General features: G+C 40.1%; 1 protein-coding gene across 1 annotated transcript; it reads right to left on the minus strand.

Moving 5' to 3' along the window:
• Nucleotides 1-225: 225 nt before the first annotated feature.
• bub1 (BUB1 mitotic checkpoint serine/threonine kinase) lies at nucleotides 226-20,093 on the minus strand. The gene is made up of 25 exons (XM_073853040.1): nucleotides 19,955-20,093; nucleotides 19,495-19,554; nucleotides 19,267-19,408; nucleotides 18,195-18,391; nucleotides 17,144-17,190; nucleotides 16,963-17,045; nucleotides 15,440-15,480; nucleotides 15,131-15,306; nucleotides 14,495-14,625; nucleotides 12,329-12,603; nucleotides 11,167-11,207; nucleotides 10,909-11,025; nucleotides 10,732-10,833; nucleotides 10,415-10,496; nucleotides 10,245-10,314; nucleotides 9,018-9,192; nucleotides 8,852-8,924; nucleotides 6,723-7,639; nucleotides 6,494-6,643; nucleotides 5,436-5,536; nucleotides 5,056-5,217; nucleotides 2,660-2,817; nucleotides 2,409-2,586; nucleotides 1,164-1,270; nucleotides 226-616 (listed from the first exon to the last, which is right to left on the minus strand). The coding sequence occupies exons 1-25, from the start codon at nucleotides 19,975-19,977 to the stop codon at nucleotides 421-423; spliced, it is 3,804 nt and encodes a 1,267-aa protein (XP_073709141.1). The 5' UTR covers nucleotides 19,978-20,093; the 3' UTR covers nucleotides 226-420.
• Nucleotides 20,094-21,138: the final 1,045 nt, after the last annotated feature.

Raw genomic sequence — 21,138 nt, forward strand, 5'->3', positions numbered from 1 at the left:
CTATATCTAGTATGCATTTGTGTGTTCTGTTTTGTGTAATGTACTGTATGGGTGTGCATGCAGCCCCTAAGAGTTAAATCATTCAGTTATCATATGAAACAAAAATACTGCAGAGAAACGATGCTCATTAAATGTCTAATAATGCCAAACTAATTGCACTGGACAGTTTGATCTAGTGTGACATGTGAACTGCAAAAAAACTAAGAGTTTGTGAACCAAGATTTATTGAAATCTACAAAAGGCTTCATTTACTTTTTTTTTTTTTACAATTAAAAATCATTAAAGCAAAGTAGAAAATGAAAAACAAAGCAAGTCTGTATTATTCTACACACACAGGGTCTCACCTACAGGAAGTGACAGTGTTTGAATACGGCTGAAGGAAGTCTCTGTGTTCAAAGCAGTGCTTTCAGAGCAGGAGGATCATCTGCGTGAGGAGCGCGCCTCCAGGATCTGCACCACTAGTCTGTTTTTCAGACTGCGCAGTTTGCTGCTGTAGTTCTGCTGCAGGACGCCGTCGAGTCGCTGGCGAAGGCCACTCAGACACGGCAAAGAGCTGCAGTCCGGCACGTTCAGCAGCGTGTGGAAGAAATCCTGCCAGAGATCAGCGTGAATGTTCCTGACAGAAAGAGAGAACATTATGATCACCTCAAAACTGCGCTTCATCACTACAATTACATTCAGACATTTAGCAGATGCTTTTATCCAAAGCGACTTACAAAAGAGGACAAAGGAAGCAATCAAAATCAACAAAAATGCAAGTGCTATGACAAGTCTCATTTAGCCTAACGCAGTACACGCATCAAATTAGTTTTTTTAATTATACAAGAAATAAAAATAAAATGGATAGAATAAAAATGAACAGAGAAGCTAGTGTTTCTTTTACTTTACGAGCAGTCAATGAATAGAGTACAAGTCTAAAAGGACAAGTTTTTTTTCCTAAAATAGAAAGTGCTAGAGTTAGAGGGTCAAATAAAGACGGATGTGTGTTTTTAGCTGATTCTTGAAGACGGCTAAGGACTCAGCTGTTCGGATTGAGTTGCGCAGGTCATTTCACCAGGAGGGTACATTTAATATGAAAGTCTGTGAAAGTGATTTTGTGCCTCTTTAGGATGCCACAATAATGAACCGTTCACTTGATCAATACAAGCACCCATTCATCTTACCTTTTGAAAACTCCATTTGTTCTCCAAATGCCACCTTCCTGTTTGACTTGCATATACGTCCCAAACATCATACAGTAGACCGTCCCCGCAATGCCGAAATAATCAGTCTGTCAGAAAAGCAGGACGATGGGCATGAGTCAACACTAGTCAAATAAAACACTAAACCAACTAGAAAATCAGTGTGTGAACCTCAAATCACAGACAATTGTCTGAATACTTGACTCTGATTGGCTGGAAGGTGTGCATTAAATCCTTAAAATGCACAGGTAGGTCCGAGTCTTAAGGAGAAGTGCACTTCCAGGACAAAAATGTACAGATAATGTACTCACCCCCTTGTCATCCAAGATGCTTTCTTTCTTCAGTCATAAAGAAATTATGTTTTTTGAGGAAAACATTTCAGGATTTCTCTCCATATAGTGGTGTTTAAACTAAGTTTAAAATTCCAAACTGCAGCTTCAAAGGGCTCTAAACGATCACAGCCAAAGAAGGGTCATTAAAAAAAAAAAAGTATATACTTTTAAACCTCAAACAGTCGTCTTTGTGTATCTCTGCCTGAACTCTGCTTTTCCAGTTCAAGACAGTTAGGGTATGTCCAAAAACTCCTGTTTCATTTTCTCCTCTAACTTCAAAATCATCCTACATCGCTGCAGAAGAACAGACCCAGTGTTTACAAAGAGAACATGCAAAGAAGATCACCCTTTACAAAAAAAAAAAAAAAAAAAAAAAAAAAAAAAGGAAAAACAGCAATGTAAGACAATTTAGAAGTTGAGGGAGAAAATGAGATGGGAGTTTTTCAACATACCCTAACTGTCTTGAACCGGATCACACAGAGTACAAACAGAGCTAGACCAGACAAGCGTTTGAGGTTAAAATTGTAAATAAAATTTAAAAAATACAGATCGTTTCGCTAGATAGGACTCTTCTTCCTCGGCTGGGGTCGTTTAGAGTCATTTGAAGCTGCATTTAAACTGCATTTTGGAAGTTCAAACTCAGGGCACCATAGAAGTCCACTATATGGAGAGAAATCCTGAAATGTTTTCCTCAAAAAACAATTTCTTTACGACTGAAGAAAGAAAGACATGAACATCTTGGATGACAAGGGGGTGAGTACATTATCTGTACATTTCCGTTCTGGAGAATTGAGAGTGAACTTCTTTCAATCACCGTTTTCTAATAAACATAAACAGCTGATTTCACACCATTTGAACACTATGACAGCAGTACATCACAGATATTGATGCTCACCTGATAGGTCCAGGGTCGGCCGCTCAGCATCTCCACACACTGGAAGCCTGACGTCATGCATTTGGCGGTGAACGCAGTGCCTTCTGGAAACAGCGTCATGTCGATGCTCTGGCCCAGATCTATCAGAGCCAGGCCGTGCTCCAGGTGATCCTGCTCAAAGCAGTCATTCTCCAGAAACCTGAACACAGAGACAGCACACGTCATTCAGCCTGCAGCCGCTGGGACACCAATGAAACGCTGTGAGTGCGTACCTCTCTCCCAGAAGGAAGTTGTCAGGTTTGATGTCGGCATGTATGATTCCGGCCTGATGCAGCTGCTCCACCATATGCAGGATACAGACGGTGAAGTAGAGCACCAGAGGCTGCGGCATCACCTTCTCACTGCGGCTCTTGTACAGGTTTATAGCGCTCTTGAGGACAAGAGAGAGAGAGAGAAGAAACACCAGCGTTCAGGTACATTCGCTTGCACACTGTAAAAAGATTTCACAAGTTTCAACTTAAAAACTTAAGTTCAGCAGCTGTCTTAAAATTTTAAGTTAAATCAACTTAAAACTTTAAGTTGATCTAACTTATGAGTTTAAATTACTTGTAGTTTTATGTTGATTTAACTTAAAATGTTAAGGCAGCTGCTGAACTTATGTTTTTAAGTTGAAACTGGTGACAAAACTTTTTACAGTGCATTGGACCTACAGTTTTGTCAGTTGTTTGGCTTCTGTTCTCCTGGTGTCGTGATGGGCAGCCCAGCAAATATATTCTTACTGATCCACAGACAGCTGCACAACACAATTCAGACATGTTTTTAAGACTCCTGGCTCTTAATAGAAAAAACGCAGTTGTTTAGGGGATGAAATGAAATAAAATGAGCAATATGTGATGCGATCTGCGAAAACCCGTCGGATAGTGCACTGGGATGTTTTCAGCAAATTTGAAAAAATGGCTTGAAAGTCAACTTGTCAAAATTAGGTTTTCATTAAATTATTATTCTATAATATCTTGTCTGTCATCTTTTAAAATATCTTGGCAAAATTCACTTGTTTAATGCAGAAAAATAGCAATTTATTGCTGCAAGAAGATGCGTCTTTCTCTTAAGAACGTGCTGCGGAGGTGCTTTCTCTGAACACCACAAAAACATATTTAATAAAGGTTTAGCAATGCACATTCCCTGCCAGTCCTTTGTAAAATATGGCACGCAAAGTTTTATTATTTGTTAATATCATGAGATAGCGGAGCACAACAATGCAGTCTGAAGTACTGTAGCTGCTCACTTAAACGATCTTACTCGTTTCAATCTGCTCAATCTGGGTGATGTCAGTGCCTGGCCTAAACGATGTTATAACAGACGATTTGACATCCAGAGATGAAAGATTAGATGAAGAAGTTACTAAAGAGGAGGTGTCCGATGACAGTCTGTTTTATGAAAAGACACGTGAACAGTTGGGCTGCGCTTGCTTCTCTAAATGTATAAACAAGGTACACTATTGGTGCCATGTAAACATACATAGGGGTGATCAAAAGTTCAGAGACTATGCCCATGATAAACAGTGGAAAACAGACATAGTCTGTGTGTAATGATGCAGTATAGTGCTCCTAGCTCTCGTTACAGGAGTAGTTGACTTTCAGAACGAAAATGTACAGATAATGTACTCACCCCCTCGTCATCCATGTTTGTCTTTCTTTCTTCAAAAAAAAAAAAAAAAAAAGTTGAGGAAAACATTTCAGGATTTCTCTCCATATAGTGGACTTCTATGGTGCCCCAAAATTTGAACTTCCAAAATGCAGTTTAAATGCAGCTTCAAAGGACTCTAAAGAAGAAGGGTCTTATCTAGTGAAATGATTGGTTATTTTCCAAAAACATTTACAACTTACTTTTTAATCTCAAACACTCATCTTGCCGAGCTAGACTAGACGAGCATTTGAGGTTAAGAAGTATATAAATTGTAATTTCATTTTAGACAATAACCCATTTTCCTAGATAAGACTCTTTTTCTTCAGCTGGGTTTGTTTAGAGTCCTTTGAAGCTGCATTTAAACTGCATTTTGGAAGTTCAAACTCAGGGCACCATAGAAGTCCACTATATGGAGAGAAATCCTGAAATGTTTTCCTCAAAAAACACCATTGATGACAAGGGGGTGAGTACATTATCTGTAAATTTTTGTTCTGAAAGTGAACTACTCTAAACCTGTGAAGTGAAAGTAAAACCAGTCTCACTTTAAACACGTTTTTCTCAATTTCATTCCTGAAAATCATAGCTATCAGCCAACTTAAGACAGCCTTAACTTTTGTTACGTTTGAAATAAAAACGGTTTAGGAATGGGCTTGAACCCAGCTTTCATACGGTATCAAAACTTAAAAAAGGTCAAATTTCAACACGTTGAGTTTTCTTGATCTTGATTTTTGGTTGTGCATCTCAATTTAATGCATTTGTCTTATTTTAAATGATTTTATCTTGAGGCCCCTGTTTGAGAACCACTGCTCTGCAGTACTCACTGATTTGTGGTGAAGGATCCCATAAAGCAGTACGTAATGTGAAAACAAAAACAAAACCTCTTTGGCTACATCAAAACACCATTTTGTTTAAAAACCTGTGCTCTTTACGGTCCAGATTCGTCTTTGAGGACAGTATAAGTAGGCTGTGATGCCATCCTCACCAGTAGTGTCCCACAGTTGTGCAGCTCTCCGATCAGAACGCTGCCGTTGGTGAAGAGGTGTCCGGAGTATATGGTGTTGAAGAGGTGCCGCACGCTGGGCTGCAGACGGGTGTTCAGCTGGCTGTCGATGTAAAACTCCCAAGGGTTTGCTGGCTTCTGCACCTATGAGGGCAGAACATAAGAGAAATCATAAGAAAAGATGAGAAAAAGCTGTTATTCACTTGATTAATGCACATAATGCAGCACCATGAGTTTAAATGAGAAGTTGGAGTCACTACAGGTCACTTAAAGGTGGATTCTGTTGAAATGTGAAGCACTTCTGGGGCAGGGCTCTGCAGGTGACTATCTGTACATCAGGTGTGTGTGTGCTCTCTCATTACCTTCAGGAAGAGCTTCTGTGAGCTCATGAGGTTGGTGGCCTGGTACACTGTGGCAAACGCTCCCTGTCCCAGAACAAAGTCCACTCGCAGAGACTCTCCAGCTGAGGGTGAGACACACATTGAACCAGCAGGATATGAATGTATAATACGCATCCCAGATCTAGTACAAGGCGAGCTTTTGCAGTTAAAAAGTATAGAATTGTTTATTTTTAGAAAATGACCAATCATTTCACTAGTTACTATATGGAGGAAATCCTGAAATGTTTTTCTCAAGAAACAATTTCTTTGCGACTGAAGACAGAAAAACATGGACATCTTGGATGACAAAATATCATTAAATTTTTAATTCTTGAAGTGAACTCATCACTTTAAAGGGATATTCACCACTTTGGTGTTTGTTCACTAGTAGTTCAACAGATCACAAAACTCACAGTTCAGATTATATTTTGATTTGAGTCACAGATCCGATCGTCAGATCAGCAAGAAAAAACAAGACAGGTATGTGTCCATTCAAACACAAGGAGATCTGAAAGAGGAATCAATTCTGTGTTCACATGCCGTCTGAATTGTATCCCTGTGTGTGTCAGCATGAGAACCAAATTCATAATTCATATGCAAAACACATAACCATGATACATTTTCACTACGATGGTTAAATTTTGTAATCTGCAAATCATGTGTGTGGAACCATATGCTCATGTCCGTCTGGATCACAGATCGACTACGACCCGCTTAACCCCCGCTGTCTTTTTTTGCAAAAAACATTTTGATTTGTCTATGGATCTGACCGATTTAAAACAGAATGATGCATTATTGATGCATTGCTTACGAATAAACATGGATATCTGGATGCACAATGTTCATTTACATACACGTCTGATGCTGCAACTACACAAAATCTGGTTAAATTTCAGCAAACTACTTTAACACTTCAAGAATGCTGCAATTTACCCCAAAGACTTGAAAATGGAAAAAACAGGAAACCACTTATAGAAGTGTTCTGTCAAAGTGAACATCATCGAGATGCGAGGAGTGCTGGCTAGATTATTGAGACATACCTATCTGGACGGTCATTTTGGGTGTGATGGTGGGCAGGCGGCAGCTCCAGACGGTGAGGTTGGGGTGAGAGGAGAGAGGAGGCTGCAGGTTGGAGAGCAGAGACACGAGCAGCTCCTCATCCCACGGGTCTGACAGCAGCTGAGGACAGACTGCAGAAACATCACATCATGAGCACAGCAAAGCCTCTGTGTGTCACACAGTATAAAGCCACACATGAGTCACTAATACCTGCTCTGGATGTGTCCATGGGGCTCATGGGAGCATTCAGTGTCCTGGAGCTCTGCGGTGGGCTGGCCATCACATCCAAATCCGGTTCGGTTGGCCTCTTCGGGCTGCCACTGCAGAACCAGTCCTGGTGACCTGGAGCCGGGTCTGGACTCATGGGCTCTTCCTGAGCCGGTTTAGGGGCTTGCTGTGGACTCATTAGGAGAGACTCATGCAACGCCTGCAGCGCTTTTGTCCCTGATTTGCGGCGCTGGAATGATTTTTTGGGAAGCAGAACATCTACTTCCTCCAGCGCCGAGAGCACGTCTAATTCCTGCTCCGCCGCTGGCTCGGAGATCGCCACCCACAAGAAATCTGTTTCAGGAACTTTCTCAGGGCTCTGGTAGATGGTCCAGGCGGGCTGAGTCACTTCAGAGACCGCAGGAGGGCTTTTCACGACATTGAGATCTGGTTCTGATGCGTGTGTCGAGCTGTTCTGAAACAAGTTCGGTTCTGAAGCGGCTGTCAGACTCATGAGGACATCCTGGTTCTCCTCTAATGGCTTCTTCCCTGATTTGCGCCTATGAAAGGACCTCTTCGGCAGGAGAACATCAGCTGTTTCTTGATGCACTGGAGCGTCTGTGTCTGTCGTGGGGAGTGTGGGCTCTTTCTCTGGGCTCTGATAGATGCTCCAGCTGGGTTTGGTGCTGTTCCTCATGGACTCGTCATGCGTCCTCAGGGCCGTGTGGTCGGGGAAGGACAGGGCGGCCAGCGGATGTCTGCTGCTGCTGCAGGAGGTTTGGCTGTGTTGGGCTAGAGAAAGTCCTTGACTGGGCTGAGCTAACGACACCCCTTCCCCAACGATAGTGCCCTGAGCTCGCATACTGCACTCCACCAGCTCTGACGGCTTGTCCTCCGCCGGACTCTGCTCCATGATCGGACTGCAGACAAACCAGACACTGGCCATCAGCTACAGAATAATGCAGACCAGACCGCAACTACAGAACCTAAACGAGAAGTTCACTTCCAGAACAAAAATGTACAGATAATTTACTCACCCCCTGGTCATCCAAGATGTTCATGTCTTTCTTTCATCAGTTTTTTTGAGGAAAACATTTGAGGATTTCTCTCCATATAATGGACTTCTATTGTGCCCCGAGTTTGAACTTACAAAATGCAGTTTTAATGCAGCTTCAAAGAGCTCTAAACGACCCCAGACGAGGAAGTAGAGTCTTATCTAGCAAAACTATCAGATATTAAAAAATTGTCAGTTTTCTTTTTTTTTTTATGTACTTTTTAACCTCAAATGCACGTCTCGTCTAGCTCTGCTTGTACTCTGTGTATTCCAGTTAAAGACAGTTAGGGTATGTCGAAAAACTCCCATCTCATTTTCTCCTCTATCTTCAAAATCATCCTACTTCCCCGCAGAAGTACCAACTAAGCGTTTACAAAGTGAACGTGCAAAGACGGTTAAACACCCTTTAAAAAAAAAGGTAAAACAGTGATGTAGGATGATTTTGAAGTTGAAGGAGAAAATTAAATGTTTGTCATTTTTCAACATACTCTAACTGTGTTGAACCAGAATGCACAGAGTTCACACTGAGTCAGACAAGCATTTGGAAGTTAAAAAGTATTAAAATTGTATTTAAAATAAAATAAAATAACTTATTTCACTAGATAAGACTCTTCTTCCTCGGCTGGGATCGTTTAAAGTCCTTTGAAGAAGTTGCGTTTAAAATGCATTTTGGAAGTTCAAACTCAGAGCACCATAGAAGTCCACTATATGGAGAGAAATCCTGAAATGTTTTCCTTAAGAAACAATTTCTTTACAACTGAAGAAAGAAAGACATGGATCTGGATCATGGACAATCTTGGATGACAAGAGGGTGAGTAAACTGGCTGTAAATTTTAGTTCTGGAAGTGGACTTCTCCTTTAACACTAAACACTTCAAACTGTAGTATGATGCTAGTGATGCACAGAAATTTTAGCAAATGAAAATTCTGAAACTAATGAATTGCAAGTCTTGCAAATCCACAGGAAATAGCTTAGTTCCTAGTTGCATAAGGTGGACACAGCACATACACTATGGACCATATGCATGAAATCAGCAGAAGACACGCTTGAGTAATGATGTGTTCAATGTGGACGATACCTGAGTTTGGTGGGCTGTCGCATGAACTGGTTTTCCTCTGACCCGCTGACGGTCCTGACCCCTGCGTCATCCTCTACAAGGACAGTCACAAATCACATCCGGATCATCACAGTGCACTTTAGCGTAGTGTGTAAATAAAGATGCATGAAATCTTGCAGTTAGATACCTTGACCCTGCTCCATGTCCCATGAGTGTGGTGCATGAGGGTGGCGCGGTGTGGACACTAGATGAGCGGACAGGGCGAAGTCACGGGTGTGGTTGGGACACGGGCCTACAGAGACGTTACGTGCTGCCCATAGGGTACTCTCATCAGTAATGGACTCTGCGCTGACCGGAGTGTCCTAATAAAGACCAACAACATCAAGACATCAAGAAAACATCACAGATTACTCCATCGCTTTACACATTTCCTACACATCCATACTTTTACAGACTCAATTTTCCAAACCTCTCAGTAGATTTTCAGACTATATTTAACAAACTGTTCATAAAGCATTATTTTCAGCTTTACATTTGGTATAGTACAGGTATTTGTAAATAAATCAAGTAACAACATACAGAGCCCCTAAAAAAAAAAAAAAAAAAAAAAAAAAGAATAAAAACACTTTGACATGCACACAAGAAACTTTTTTTGTGGCCTCAAGAAACTACATGTGCATGGGATTTTTTGCATGCTTACTCATTACAATTTCTAGTTTTCCTTTTCCTTTGTGCATCACTGCCATCTTACTATGAATAAAACGAGTGCCTGGATGCACATGAACTAACAGATCTACTTGCTAAATTTAGGCTTTTCTTATAGTAGTACCTCTAATGTGATAATACCAAGACCTAATGTCCAGTTTAACATTCTCTGTGGTGGAAGAGAAATGATGATACGAAATAGGCTGATGGCATAAAATTTGCCAAGTTTAAGGGTCTATGAAAAATGCTTAAAATGTGGCTTTAATTAGTCTGTGGTGGCCATGAAACTCCACTGTGAAAAGGGCTGATAGCACAATAGGTGGATGAGTGAGTTTAATGGTTCCTTGTGTGCACATAAAAGTCTGTATATTTTTTTATTTTTGCAAAGGTCCTTGGGCTACCTAATACTGTGCTAAGAATATAGTGAGAGGAAACCCAAAATCTTGCATCATGAAAAAAAGTGCACCTTGAATTCATTCAGTCATATTTGACAATCACTAAAGAATCACTAAACAGCTGCCGTGGAACCTCACTTTTTCTAAGATAAATTTATTTTCATTAAATTCTTAATTGTCTATTAAAATACTGGAAACAAATATTCCACACTCTGCTTTCATTTTCCCATACTTTTCCAGACCTGGAAAATACTTAAAATCAAACTTTTCCATACTTTCTCAAACCCAATAGGAACCCTGATAACAGCACTTACATTGGCTTTGGACACAGGGACCTCCATCAGCGCTCGGCTCAGCGGTGGTTTGCTTCCGTCCCGATTAGAACTGAAGGACAGATGGAGAGAGGACAGTCAGAGCGCCGTCTCAAAGACAGAGTCTTACACAAACAATTCATATCCCTCAATGAACCAAGGCCTCTTCTCACCCTCCATTCTCCTGCTCATCTCTGTCCTGGTAAATCATGAATGGAGTCGTGCTGGGAGCGTTAACACATGAGGGGGCACTACCTGAACAACACAAGAGGACGATCAGAGCACGTTATGACCAGGAGCATGTGGTTTCAAAGCCAAACGCTGTGTGAAGAGACAGCCATCAGAACTCAGTGTCACTACAGAGTGCAGAAAATTCCAACATTTTCTGGATCGCCAGTGCTGTGTAGAAACTATTATTGGTCTTGGAGCTTGTGTGTGTGTGTGTGTGTGTGTGTGTGAGAGAGAGAGAGAGAGAGAGAGCAGGACATACTGATTCTGCAGCTCTTCTCAAAACTGTCCTCCGGCTGAACGGTGCTGTTGAACATGGACTCCTGGAGGAGGGTGGGAGCCTGAAACATGTCCATGATCACACCTACAGAACAACACACATCAACCACAACAGCCACACGTAACACGGCGTGAACTCAAGAGATGTGTGTGCTCTTACCCAAAGCCTCACGCGTGTTGACAGTAGGGGAAGGAAGAGCACGGGACGGAGTGGCCAGAGCGAAACTCAGAGATGTGTTTGGAGTGACATGAGAGTGATTGAACCCGCCACATGACACTGAGAGAGAGAGAGAGAGAGAGAGAGAGAGAGAGAGAGAGAGAGAGAGAGAGAGAGAGAGAGAGAGAGTGAGTGAGTGAGTGAGTGAGTGCACAGACAGCAGCTGTAGGGGTCAGTGTGTACATGAGGAGACATACTCACTGTCTGTGTTCACATCTGCCTCTCCCCGATCACATACAGCACTACAAACAGAGAAACACAGGTCACTACAACATCTGTGCAGCAAATAATCATGATCACCATCACAAGAGTTATACAAAGTGCATTCAGTAATTGCTTTGAAAGGTTTGTTATAGGATGCTGATGTCGAGTAATGATGTTGATGAGAACAGTAACTAACAGGATAAATTAGGGTAGACGATATGCTGAAAATATACATGTTTTTCTCAGGCAGGATGACGTTCAAATGACTCTTTCATGTTGAGTTAAGACCATTTTCCTAAGACTAAGTTACTGAGCAGCACAGCCAATCTTCCCTAATTTCCCATTTAAAAAAAACAAGGTAACAATTCAAGACGACAGTAATGTGTCACTATTATCCAGAGTGAATGTTTCACAGCTTGTGCTTTTGTATTTCTTTAGTGTCATTTATAATTTTGTGATTTTGGCCATCTTTCTGTTGTCAAACTGTGAACAGACTTTTACAATGTAAGGTCATACAAATTCATGTAAACCTTGCACAATGTAGAACATGGCCTAGACTAAGAACTTCATTCAATAGGCCAAATTTTCAAAAGTGAGATTTATACATCATCTGAAAGCTGAATAAATAAGGTTTACATTAATGTAGGGTTTGTTAAGATAGGAGATATTTGTTTGGCTGAGATACAACTATTTAAAAAACTGGAATCTGAGGATGCAAAATAAATAAATAAATAAAAATCTAAATATTGAGAAAATCGCCTTTAAAGTTGTCCAAATTAAGTTCTTAGCAATGCATATTACTAATAAAAAAATAAGCTTTTATATTTACGGTAGGAAATTATTAATTTATTTTTGCCACAGCTCTTTTTTTTTTCACTTGGAGAAAGTGCTATTATGGATTATACAGACTCTCATTCTGCCGGCACCCATTCACTGCAGAGGATCTACTGGTGAGCAAATAATCTATGGCTGCATTTCTCCAAATCTCATGAAGAAATAAACTCATCTACATCTTGGATGGTCTGAGGGTGAGCACATTTTCAGCTAATTTTCATTTTTTAATGAACTATTCCTTAAAGTTGAACATTTTGAACATCACCCTTGAGCGGAGTAAATGCAGCGGTGTTCTATCAGATGGTGTTGTGTGGTTGACACTCACGGCTGTCTGTTATCAGGTACAGCGCAGAAGCTGCTCTGGATCAGGGATGAGCTGTGATGCTGCACTGCAGTGCTCTCTGACGGTCTGTCTGTCTGTCCCAGCACACTGTCGGGTCGGGAGCCGTAGTCTGCGCTGGGTAATGGAGCTGGATGGCTTGTTTCGGCCACACTATTGTCCTGAGTCCCAGCATGCCCTGCAGAGTGCTCTGTCCGGAGCTGCAGTCCTGTCTGAGGTCTGGAGGACCACACTGACTCTGGGGCTTCAAACACTGCTCCCTGTACATTACAATAAAGAAAAATCAACATTTGAAGGATAGTCACTCTTTGAAATTTTTATCATGTTTTTCAATTAAAAAAAAAAAAAACAATAAAAAATAGGGGACAACAAACTAATCATGTTACAAAATTAGAGGGAAATTCAAAAAAGATCTTTCTTTTTTATTGTTACACAACACGGATGTGTGTGACCCTGGACCACAAAACCTGTCTTAAGTAGCAATAGCCAAAAATACACTGTAAGGGTCAAAATTATAGATTTTTCTTTTATGACAAAAATCAATAGGATATTAAGTGAAGATCATGTTCTATGAAGATATTTTGTAAACTGTAGAAAAATTGTAAATATATCTAAACAAAATTTTTGATAAGTAATATGCATTGCTAAAAAACTTCATTTGGACAACTTTAAAGACGATTTTCTCAATATTTTGATTTTTTTTTTGCATCCTCAGATTTCAGATTTTCAAATAGTTGTATCTCGGCCAAATATTATCCTAACGAACCATACATCAATGGACAGTTTATTTATTCAGCTTTCAGATGATGCATAAATCTCAACAACAAAACTGTTGTAACAATTATGTTGTTTGCATATTATTGTAGCCCAATATGTGACTTTAGCCATTAATATGTTTTTAAGATACTGAAAAAAGCACAAATGTCAGGGCATGTCAAAACTTCTTCAGGGCCCCAAAACACCCTCAGACCCCAGAGGGTTAAAGATGGGTCGTGGCTGGGTCTTCCAACCTGACAATGACCCAAAGCACACAGCCAGGAAAACCAAGGAGTGGCTCCGTAAGAAGCATATCAAGGTTCTGGAGTGGCCTAGCCAGTCTCAGACCTAAATCCAATAGAAAATCTTTGGAGGGAGCTGAAACTCCGTGTTGCTCAGTGACAGCTCCGAAACCTGACAGATCTAGAGAAGATCTGTATGGAGGAGTGGGCCAAAATCCCTCCTGCAGTGTGTGCAAACCTGCTGAAGAACTACAGGAACCGTTTGACCTCTGTAATTGTTAAAGGTTGTATCAGCGATTTCTAGCCTAAAACAAAGTGTCAATTTCAGCTTACCTTTCTTCACGATCCGCTCGCTGCCTGCCCCATAAATTGTCTGTGAAAAAACCGCGTCTCTCTGGTCAGCCTAGGGTCCGAGATATGCCAAAAAAACAATCGGCACTACCAACCTTTCCACACAAAAACAAACAGTGTTCCAACCAATCAGCGTCAGGGGTTTGGTGTTGTGGACTTTCGCTCCGCCTCCCTCACATCCCAGCACCAGTAGGAAAGTCCACAACACCAAACCCCTAACGCTGATTGGTTGGAGCACTGTTTGGTTATCTGTGGTGTGTTGATAGCGCCGATTGTTTTTTTGGCATATCTCGGACCCTAGGCTGACCAGAGAGACGCGGTTTTTTCACAGACAATTTATGGGGCAGGCAGCGAGCGGATCGTGAAGAAAGGTAAGCTGAAATCGACACTTTATGTTTAGGCTAGAAATCGCTGATACAACCTTTAACAAAGGCTTCTGCCGAATATAAAAAAAATTTGACTTCAGTGATCAAATACTTAATTGACACAGTAATTCACAAATAAATTGTTAAAAAAAAAAATCATACAATGTGATTTCTGGATTTTTATTTTTAGAGTCTGTCTCTCACAGTGGAAATGCACCCATGCTGAAAATTGTACACCCCTCCATGAACTTGCAAAATAACAGGGTGATCAAATACTTATTGACCTCACTGTATGTATATATACACAGTACAGACCGAAAGTTTGGACACACGAATGAGGTGTGTCCAAACTTTTAGTCTGTACTGTATATGAAGACACAACACATGACATCCCAAAAAAGAAAAAAGCAGGGTGCTACTTAGAATGAGATATCTACCATAAGAGAGGCCGTCGCTGGATTTCCCTGCTCTCCTGGTTGTAGAGTAACTTTCCTCTCCAGATCATCCAAGAGCTGCTTCATCTTCCTCACCTCCTCTTCCTCCTCCCAAAGCCTCCGCTGCTCCTCAGCTGATCAAACAACAGTCATTACAGCAACACATAAGAGATGGAAGAAAAGCTCTGCATAGATACTCTAGTCAGTCCATGTGAGGTGCCCCATCAGCACCAATCAACACTAAACAATCCACACACATCATTTAACATCTGTGATTTTAAACTAAAATGTGACTCTCCTGTTATCTCTCACATCAAAATCCAGCCATATATTTGTTCAGAGCTGTTTTGGCTTGTAAACAGTGCTTGATCTGTGCAGATTTCTCTCCTGATTCAGACCAGACAACTTGTCGAAAATGTCTTAATGAACGATTTGTTCCAGCTTTTGTCTTCTCACGATGTTAACTGATGGACTGGAGTGGTGTGGATTATTGTGGTGTTTTTAATCAGCTGTTTGGACTTCTATTCTGACGGCACCCATTCACTCCAGAGGATCTACTGGTGAGACTGTGATACAATCCTACATTTCTCCATGCGTGTGTTTGATCAGTGGGTGTTTAGTGCGGGAAGGAGTTCTTACCCAGTCGCCGCTGTTCTTCCTGTTGTTTACATTTAGCAAAGTAGCGTCTGGCTCTGAGCTCCTCAAAGGACAGCTCCGATCCCTCACACTGCAGCTCATTCACACAGTACATGGACACACACGCCACGCCGCTACCGCCGCCCGTCCGGACCGGGTTATTCTCCGAGCGTGAGATTCTGACAATGGGAAGCAATTACAACATCATTATCATGAGCACTGCACGAACCCCTGCTGAACCTCACACTTCCACAGACAGTACAGGGATTGACATCAACTATTGAACATGAAGCCAATTTCATAAACACTTACATGCGCACCATTCTAGGAGCAGGAGATGGCACTTCCGGATCCTGCAACACACACACACACAAAAAAATCCTCAAGCAAAAGGTAAAAATGTAAAAGTTTAACCCTGGGTAATAAGACTTGTACGGCTTAATATAACGTAAATGATGTATGTTACTAAAATATGTAGAAAACATTGTTAACTTTAAAAATTATGTAGAACTGTGAGCTGAAAATAGTGATCTGTGGCTATTTTTACCGCAACACAACTTGGAAAAGAAAATATTGATATAATGCCACATTGTTGGGCTTTTGGTTTCAGTCAAAGGCCAACAAGAGAAGCGATCTAAGTCTTCACTGATTTCCTTGCGATAACAAGAGGAGAAATATAATAATGATAAAATATAAAACTTCCTCAACAGAGTTTACAACCAATGTAAACATGCCAAAATAATGTAAATCTTTCATGGGTTTTCTACTACAAATGTCAGTAAAAGACATCATTAACATTATATTAAGCCTAACAAGTCTTTATACCCAGGGTTCCCTTTGAGAACAGTAAAAAAAAAAAAAAACGAGTGTAATAAAATAAGCCTGTATATTTTTAAGTGCTCTGAAGACATATTGACTGCAATTGCTGCTTTGAGAAATTGATAAAAAAAAGTGAGTTAAAATAAAAAGCATCCATCTGGGCTCAGAAAAATCAACTTAAATCAAAGGAAAACAAGTTTTGAGATTTAATTGGCAGATATTAGTTTTTTTTTTTTTTTTTTAAGCGTAAATTCACTTCGTTCAATTTCTCAGAAAACACGCCTTAATATGGACCCTGGACCACAAAATCAGTCATAATGGTAATTTTTTTTAAATTGAGATTCATACATAATCTGAAAGTGGAATAATAAAGTCTAGAATCTGAGCGTGCAAAAAAAAAAAAAACTAAATATTAAGAAAATCACTTTTAAAGTTGTCTAAATGAAGTTCTTTGCAATGCATATTACTAATAAAACTTTAGTTTTGATATATGGTAGGAAATTTACAAAATATCTTCATGGAACATGATTTTTATTCAATATCCTAATGATCTAAAGCATAAAAGAAAAATGTATCATTTTGACCCATACAATGTATTTTTGGCCATTGCTACAAATATAACCACGCTACTTAAGACTGGTTTTGTGGACAAGGGTCACATATGATCAGTTTGCATCTCAAGTAAATGTACCTTGATTTACAAAATCAAAATAATGACATTGAGATTGCATGCATGATTTAACGCCATGAGTTCATGACTTCCTGCTCTAATTTAAACCTCTAAGTTGCAGAAGGGTGAATTAAAAGACTTTAAGACCTGCTTTTTTGCTTTAGCCAACTAGCCCTGACTAACATCTTTTTTACTTTTGTTTTCCCACACCTCAGAGCCTAATATTCACCTCTTTTCCTTCCACACACATCAGTCAGTCATACGGCTTTGGAATGGCATGAGTAAACAGCAGATTTTTTAGTTAATTTAATGTTTATGAACTGAAGATCCGCAGTAGTAGCTGTACCTTGCACTGAGCTTGAACAGCATCTCTCTGTCTGGGGTTCTGATTCACCATCTGTGAGTTCTGAAGAGGCTGCCGCACATGATCTGAGTCAGTCAAGAGACAGCAGTGTACAGGTTACTCTCCTCGCTTACAGTAGCTCACAGTATAACAAGTAATGGACCATAAACACAAGTTACTCTACCTGATGCTGCAGTCTGAGCACTCACAGACACACGGCCCTGAAAGAGCCTGCAAATACAACACAGCTCAATGAGACATTTGGAGGTGCTCAGTATTTTTACTGAAAGATGCATCCATTAAGAAAGCTTTAAAAGAATAGCTCAGTCTTAAGTTGTTCCAAACCTGTTTGAGCTTCTTTCTTCTATTGAACACAAAAGACAACGACTTCCAACACATCTTTGCTTGTGTTCAGCAGTAGAAAGATGCTCATAGAGAGCGACACGTATCATAATCTGAAAAACACACCCACCGGAGGAAAACAATCCAACGCTCTCCTTTGACTTTGCATTGCGGGAAGCTGCCTCCTTGTCATTTCTGACTTATAACAAAAAACAGAACAATGTCTAAAAGCTGCTATGTGACCAGGAGTACAGTAAACAAGCTAAAAAAAAACTCAGAACTACATTTTTATAAGCTTTCGACCCAAAAAATGAGTGTTTAAGCCAAGGACATAAAAGTAGAACGTAACGTGTCATATTACTCTGAGAACTACGCCTGCTGGAGGGAAATTTAACGGTGACAGTAGACATTCATTATTTTTAACTATGTCAAAGGATTATTTCAACACCCTGAGAGGAGGAGATATATTGAGAAACCAATTTTTATTGGTCTATGTCAGTGCACCTTTTCCTTACCTTCCTTTAGTTGGAGAAATGATCCAACTGAATGACCCAAAGTGAAACACCCTGACATCTACAACTGTTTATGTCCTTAAACACTCGTTTTTTGGGTCGACAGCTTATAAAAACATAGCTATGTGTTTTTTAGCCTGTTTACTGTACACCTCGTGTCATAGCAGCTTTTAGACATTGTTCTGATTTTTGTTATAAGTCAGAAATGACAAGGAGGCAGCTTCCTGCAATACAAAGTCAATGGAGAGTGTTGGATTGTTTGGGGTGTGTGGGTGTGGCCTAAATGCGCTCTGTCTCTATATAAGTTCAAGACTACAAGCTGGTGACTAAAACGGCAATTTTTTATTTTGGGTGTCATTTGGGCCATTCTGGCTCTCTCACCTGTACTGCTGCATCACACTGTCCTGTGGCTGAGCCTTGTTCTCCAGAGCTCTCTGGTACACCATCTCAGCCTGGGATAGCTGGCCTTTCTTCTCAAACTGATGGGCCCAGTCTATGTACAGCGCCGCCGTCTGCGTCCCCACGCCCCGGCCGTGCAGATAGCTGTACACCTCGATGGGATCGCTGTAGAAATTGGCCTGGACAGAGTGAAAGTACTGCGTTTATCTCCAAGAGCATGTCACATTCTTTAAAAGGGTCATCGGATGGCCATTTTCCACAAGTTTGTATGATTCTTTAGGGTCTTAATGAAAAGTCTCTAATATACTTTGATTAAAAATTCTCAACAGTAGTGTAAAAAAACACCCTTTTACCTTGTCAAAATCAGCTCTGCCAAATTTCAGCTCATTTTAAGGCATGGCCCCTTTAAATGCAAATGAGCTCTGCTCACCCCGCCCCTCTCTGGGATTATGTTTACTTTAGCTGCATTTAGCCGCGTTTATCGGCGAAACTTGCCAACAAGCACATTATTAAGAAAAGCCATTTGCAAAGATGCATAAAAAACCCTTATCCTCACTTCTGCTGTGGGTGAAGCTGCATCAATGATTCACACAAACATAGACGCATGTGTAGATCAGGATCGGAGCTTTCCATTTAAAAACAAAAGTAACGTTAAACCTCTGCATCTTCAGCGGCTCAGATGTTGGGAGTAAATGAATACTGCTTTGTTCATTTTTACATCCAACAACAGAACACCTCAATCGCTCAATATAAGTCTTCCTCTGCTCCTGAGTCACACAATGGCGATCGTATTCAGACTGTTTCAGCTCGGTGAGGGCGGGGCTAATGTAAGACGCTCATGTCAATCAACTGTTTCGTCACAACGACAAGAAGCTGAGAATGAGCTGATTTTAAAAAGGGGATATTACTTTTAAAGACTAAAAAAACACCACAGGGTGGACTTTTATCATTGTAGGGTGGTTGTGTACACAAACTGACAACACACATTAATGTTCAAGCTACATGTAAAAGTTAGTTTTGCACCCAATGACCCCTTTAAAATAAGTGCACCTACACATCTGACGCAGTGAGTGACGTATCGTGAGTCGTTGTGGTATCGCTCATCCTGAAGGAAGGTCTGCACAAGTCGCTCCAGCACCACAGATAAACCCTTCGTCTCTTCCAGTGACAGCTTGCTTTCGAGAAACTGCACAAACCTGCCACAACACAAACATAACCATGTGTAACGAGCAGAAAGGGGACGGTTTTAAAACCATAATAAAGACATTAGAGATGTTCTTACTTATCCCAGGGATCTAGTGGGTCATCTCCAGCATAGCTGCTCACACTCACCTCAAAGGCCCTGCAGGGATGATCAGTGAAAATTACATAATGACAAAAACACAAAACACAAGTCTACTGAGATTTCAACTGGCCACTGCTGGTTTACTGTTTTGGCTGTATGGTGGTGTACTCTTCATGTAATACATCTTTAAATGTTACATAACAAACAGTAAACATCTGAACACTGTGTCAAGTACCAACAAGCAATGACATATAAATTATCTCTCATACTGTATATACACAAAATCTGAAAATACACAAATCTATTTAAAGAATATAGAGAATGAAAACATCATGGTATTATATATATTATATAATAGGATGTGAGAAGAACAGTAAACAAAGTTTATGGGAGCTAAACCATGAACATTATCTGGGCTAATAGAATACACTCTCTGACATGCTAGCATGCTACTCACTGAAAATAAGAGTTAATGTCCATCGTTTCTTCTTGTTGAAAACAAAAAGTCCGAGGGTAAATGTTTACCGTTAAACTATTTAAAACTCTTTAATAACACTATTAACCCTGTATAACTCGATAATGTATATCGCCTTTTTAATCGCTAACTAACCCCGCTCTGGTAACTGCATATTTTCAACAACGAATTGTTTTCAAATTTGCCGCTTAGCCAATCATCACCCTTCATGTGGTTCAAAAGCCAATGAGAGCTTTGCGTCGCATCTACCGCCCTTCACGCCCCGCCCTCATGCTCGGGTTGGCTGAGAGCTTCGCGCAGGCTGCCTGCGATTGGACAGATAAGACGTCGATCATAAAGTCCAAACAGTTAAACAGTACAGTAGTAAACACACGGAAGAGCAGCAGCAGAGCTCATGTTGCAGGAGAACGAGCAGGTAGGTGTATATTTACATTCAGAAATATGCGTTTTTGAACAGTGAACTTATTTTCTTTATTTTCCTCGTTTCTTTAAAGACATGAAACAGTATTTAAATACGCGATCACTTTCTGTAAAAACACTTTGAATTCATAATTCCTTAAATTGGCAACTGTTTGTACTATGCTGATGGATTAATAATAATAATAAAAAGATGACAGGCTATATTTAAACTAAAGTGGCTCTCTATTTCAATCATTCAATCATGTGTTTACAACTTTGTCGATGATAATGTTAGCTATCATGTATTGCTCTGTGTGTGTGTGTGTGTGTGTGTGTGTGTGTGTGTGTTTAACAAATAAATCTATTTTCTGTGTTATACACCTGATATTTAGTATATATTATATTTATAAACAATATTCATATTAGTGAGGACCAAACCTGCAAAAAAAAAAAAAAATCAATAGCTGTAATAACAGGACAATAAATAAAGGTAGAACAAATACAATTAAAAAAAAGTATTTTTATTATTTTATTAATTTTTAACATTTTTATGCATTCGTGTATTTGACTATTTATTTATTCTCACATGTATTTATTTTCATATTTAAATATTGAGTTTTATTTATTTGTTTTAGTTTTTTGCGAGGCATATCTTGTGTTTTAGCAACGCTTTATGCTGGTGATATTGATTTCTAGGGACCTTTATTGTAACTTTTATAAAGGCAAATTGTCTAACCTTATTAAATGTATGTGTCATCTTTCATGTA

The sequence above is a fragment of the Garra rufa genome, chromosome 13 (genome assembly GCF_049309525.1).
Source record: "Garra rufa chromosome 13, GarRuf1.0, whole genome shotgun sequence".
NCBI lineage: Eukaryota > Metazoa > Chordata > Actinopteri > Cypriniformes > Cyprinidae > Garra > Garra rufa.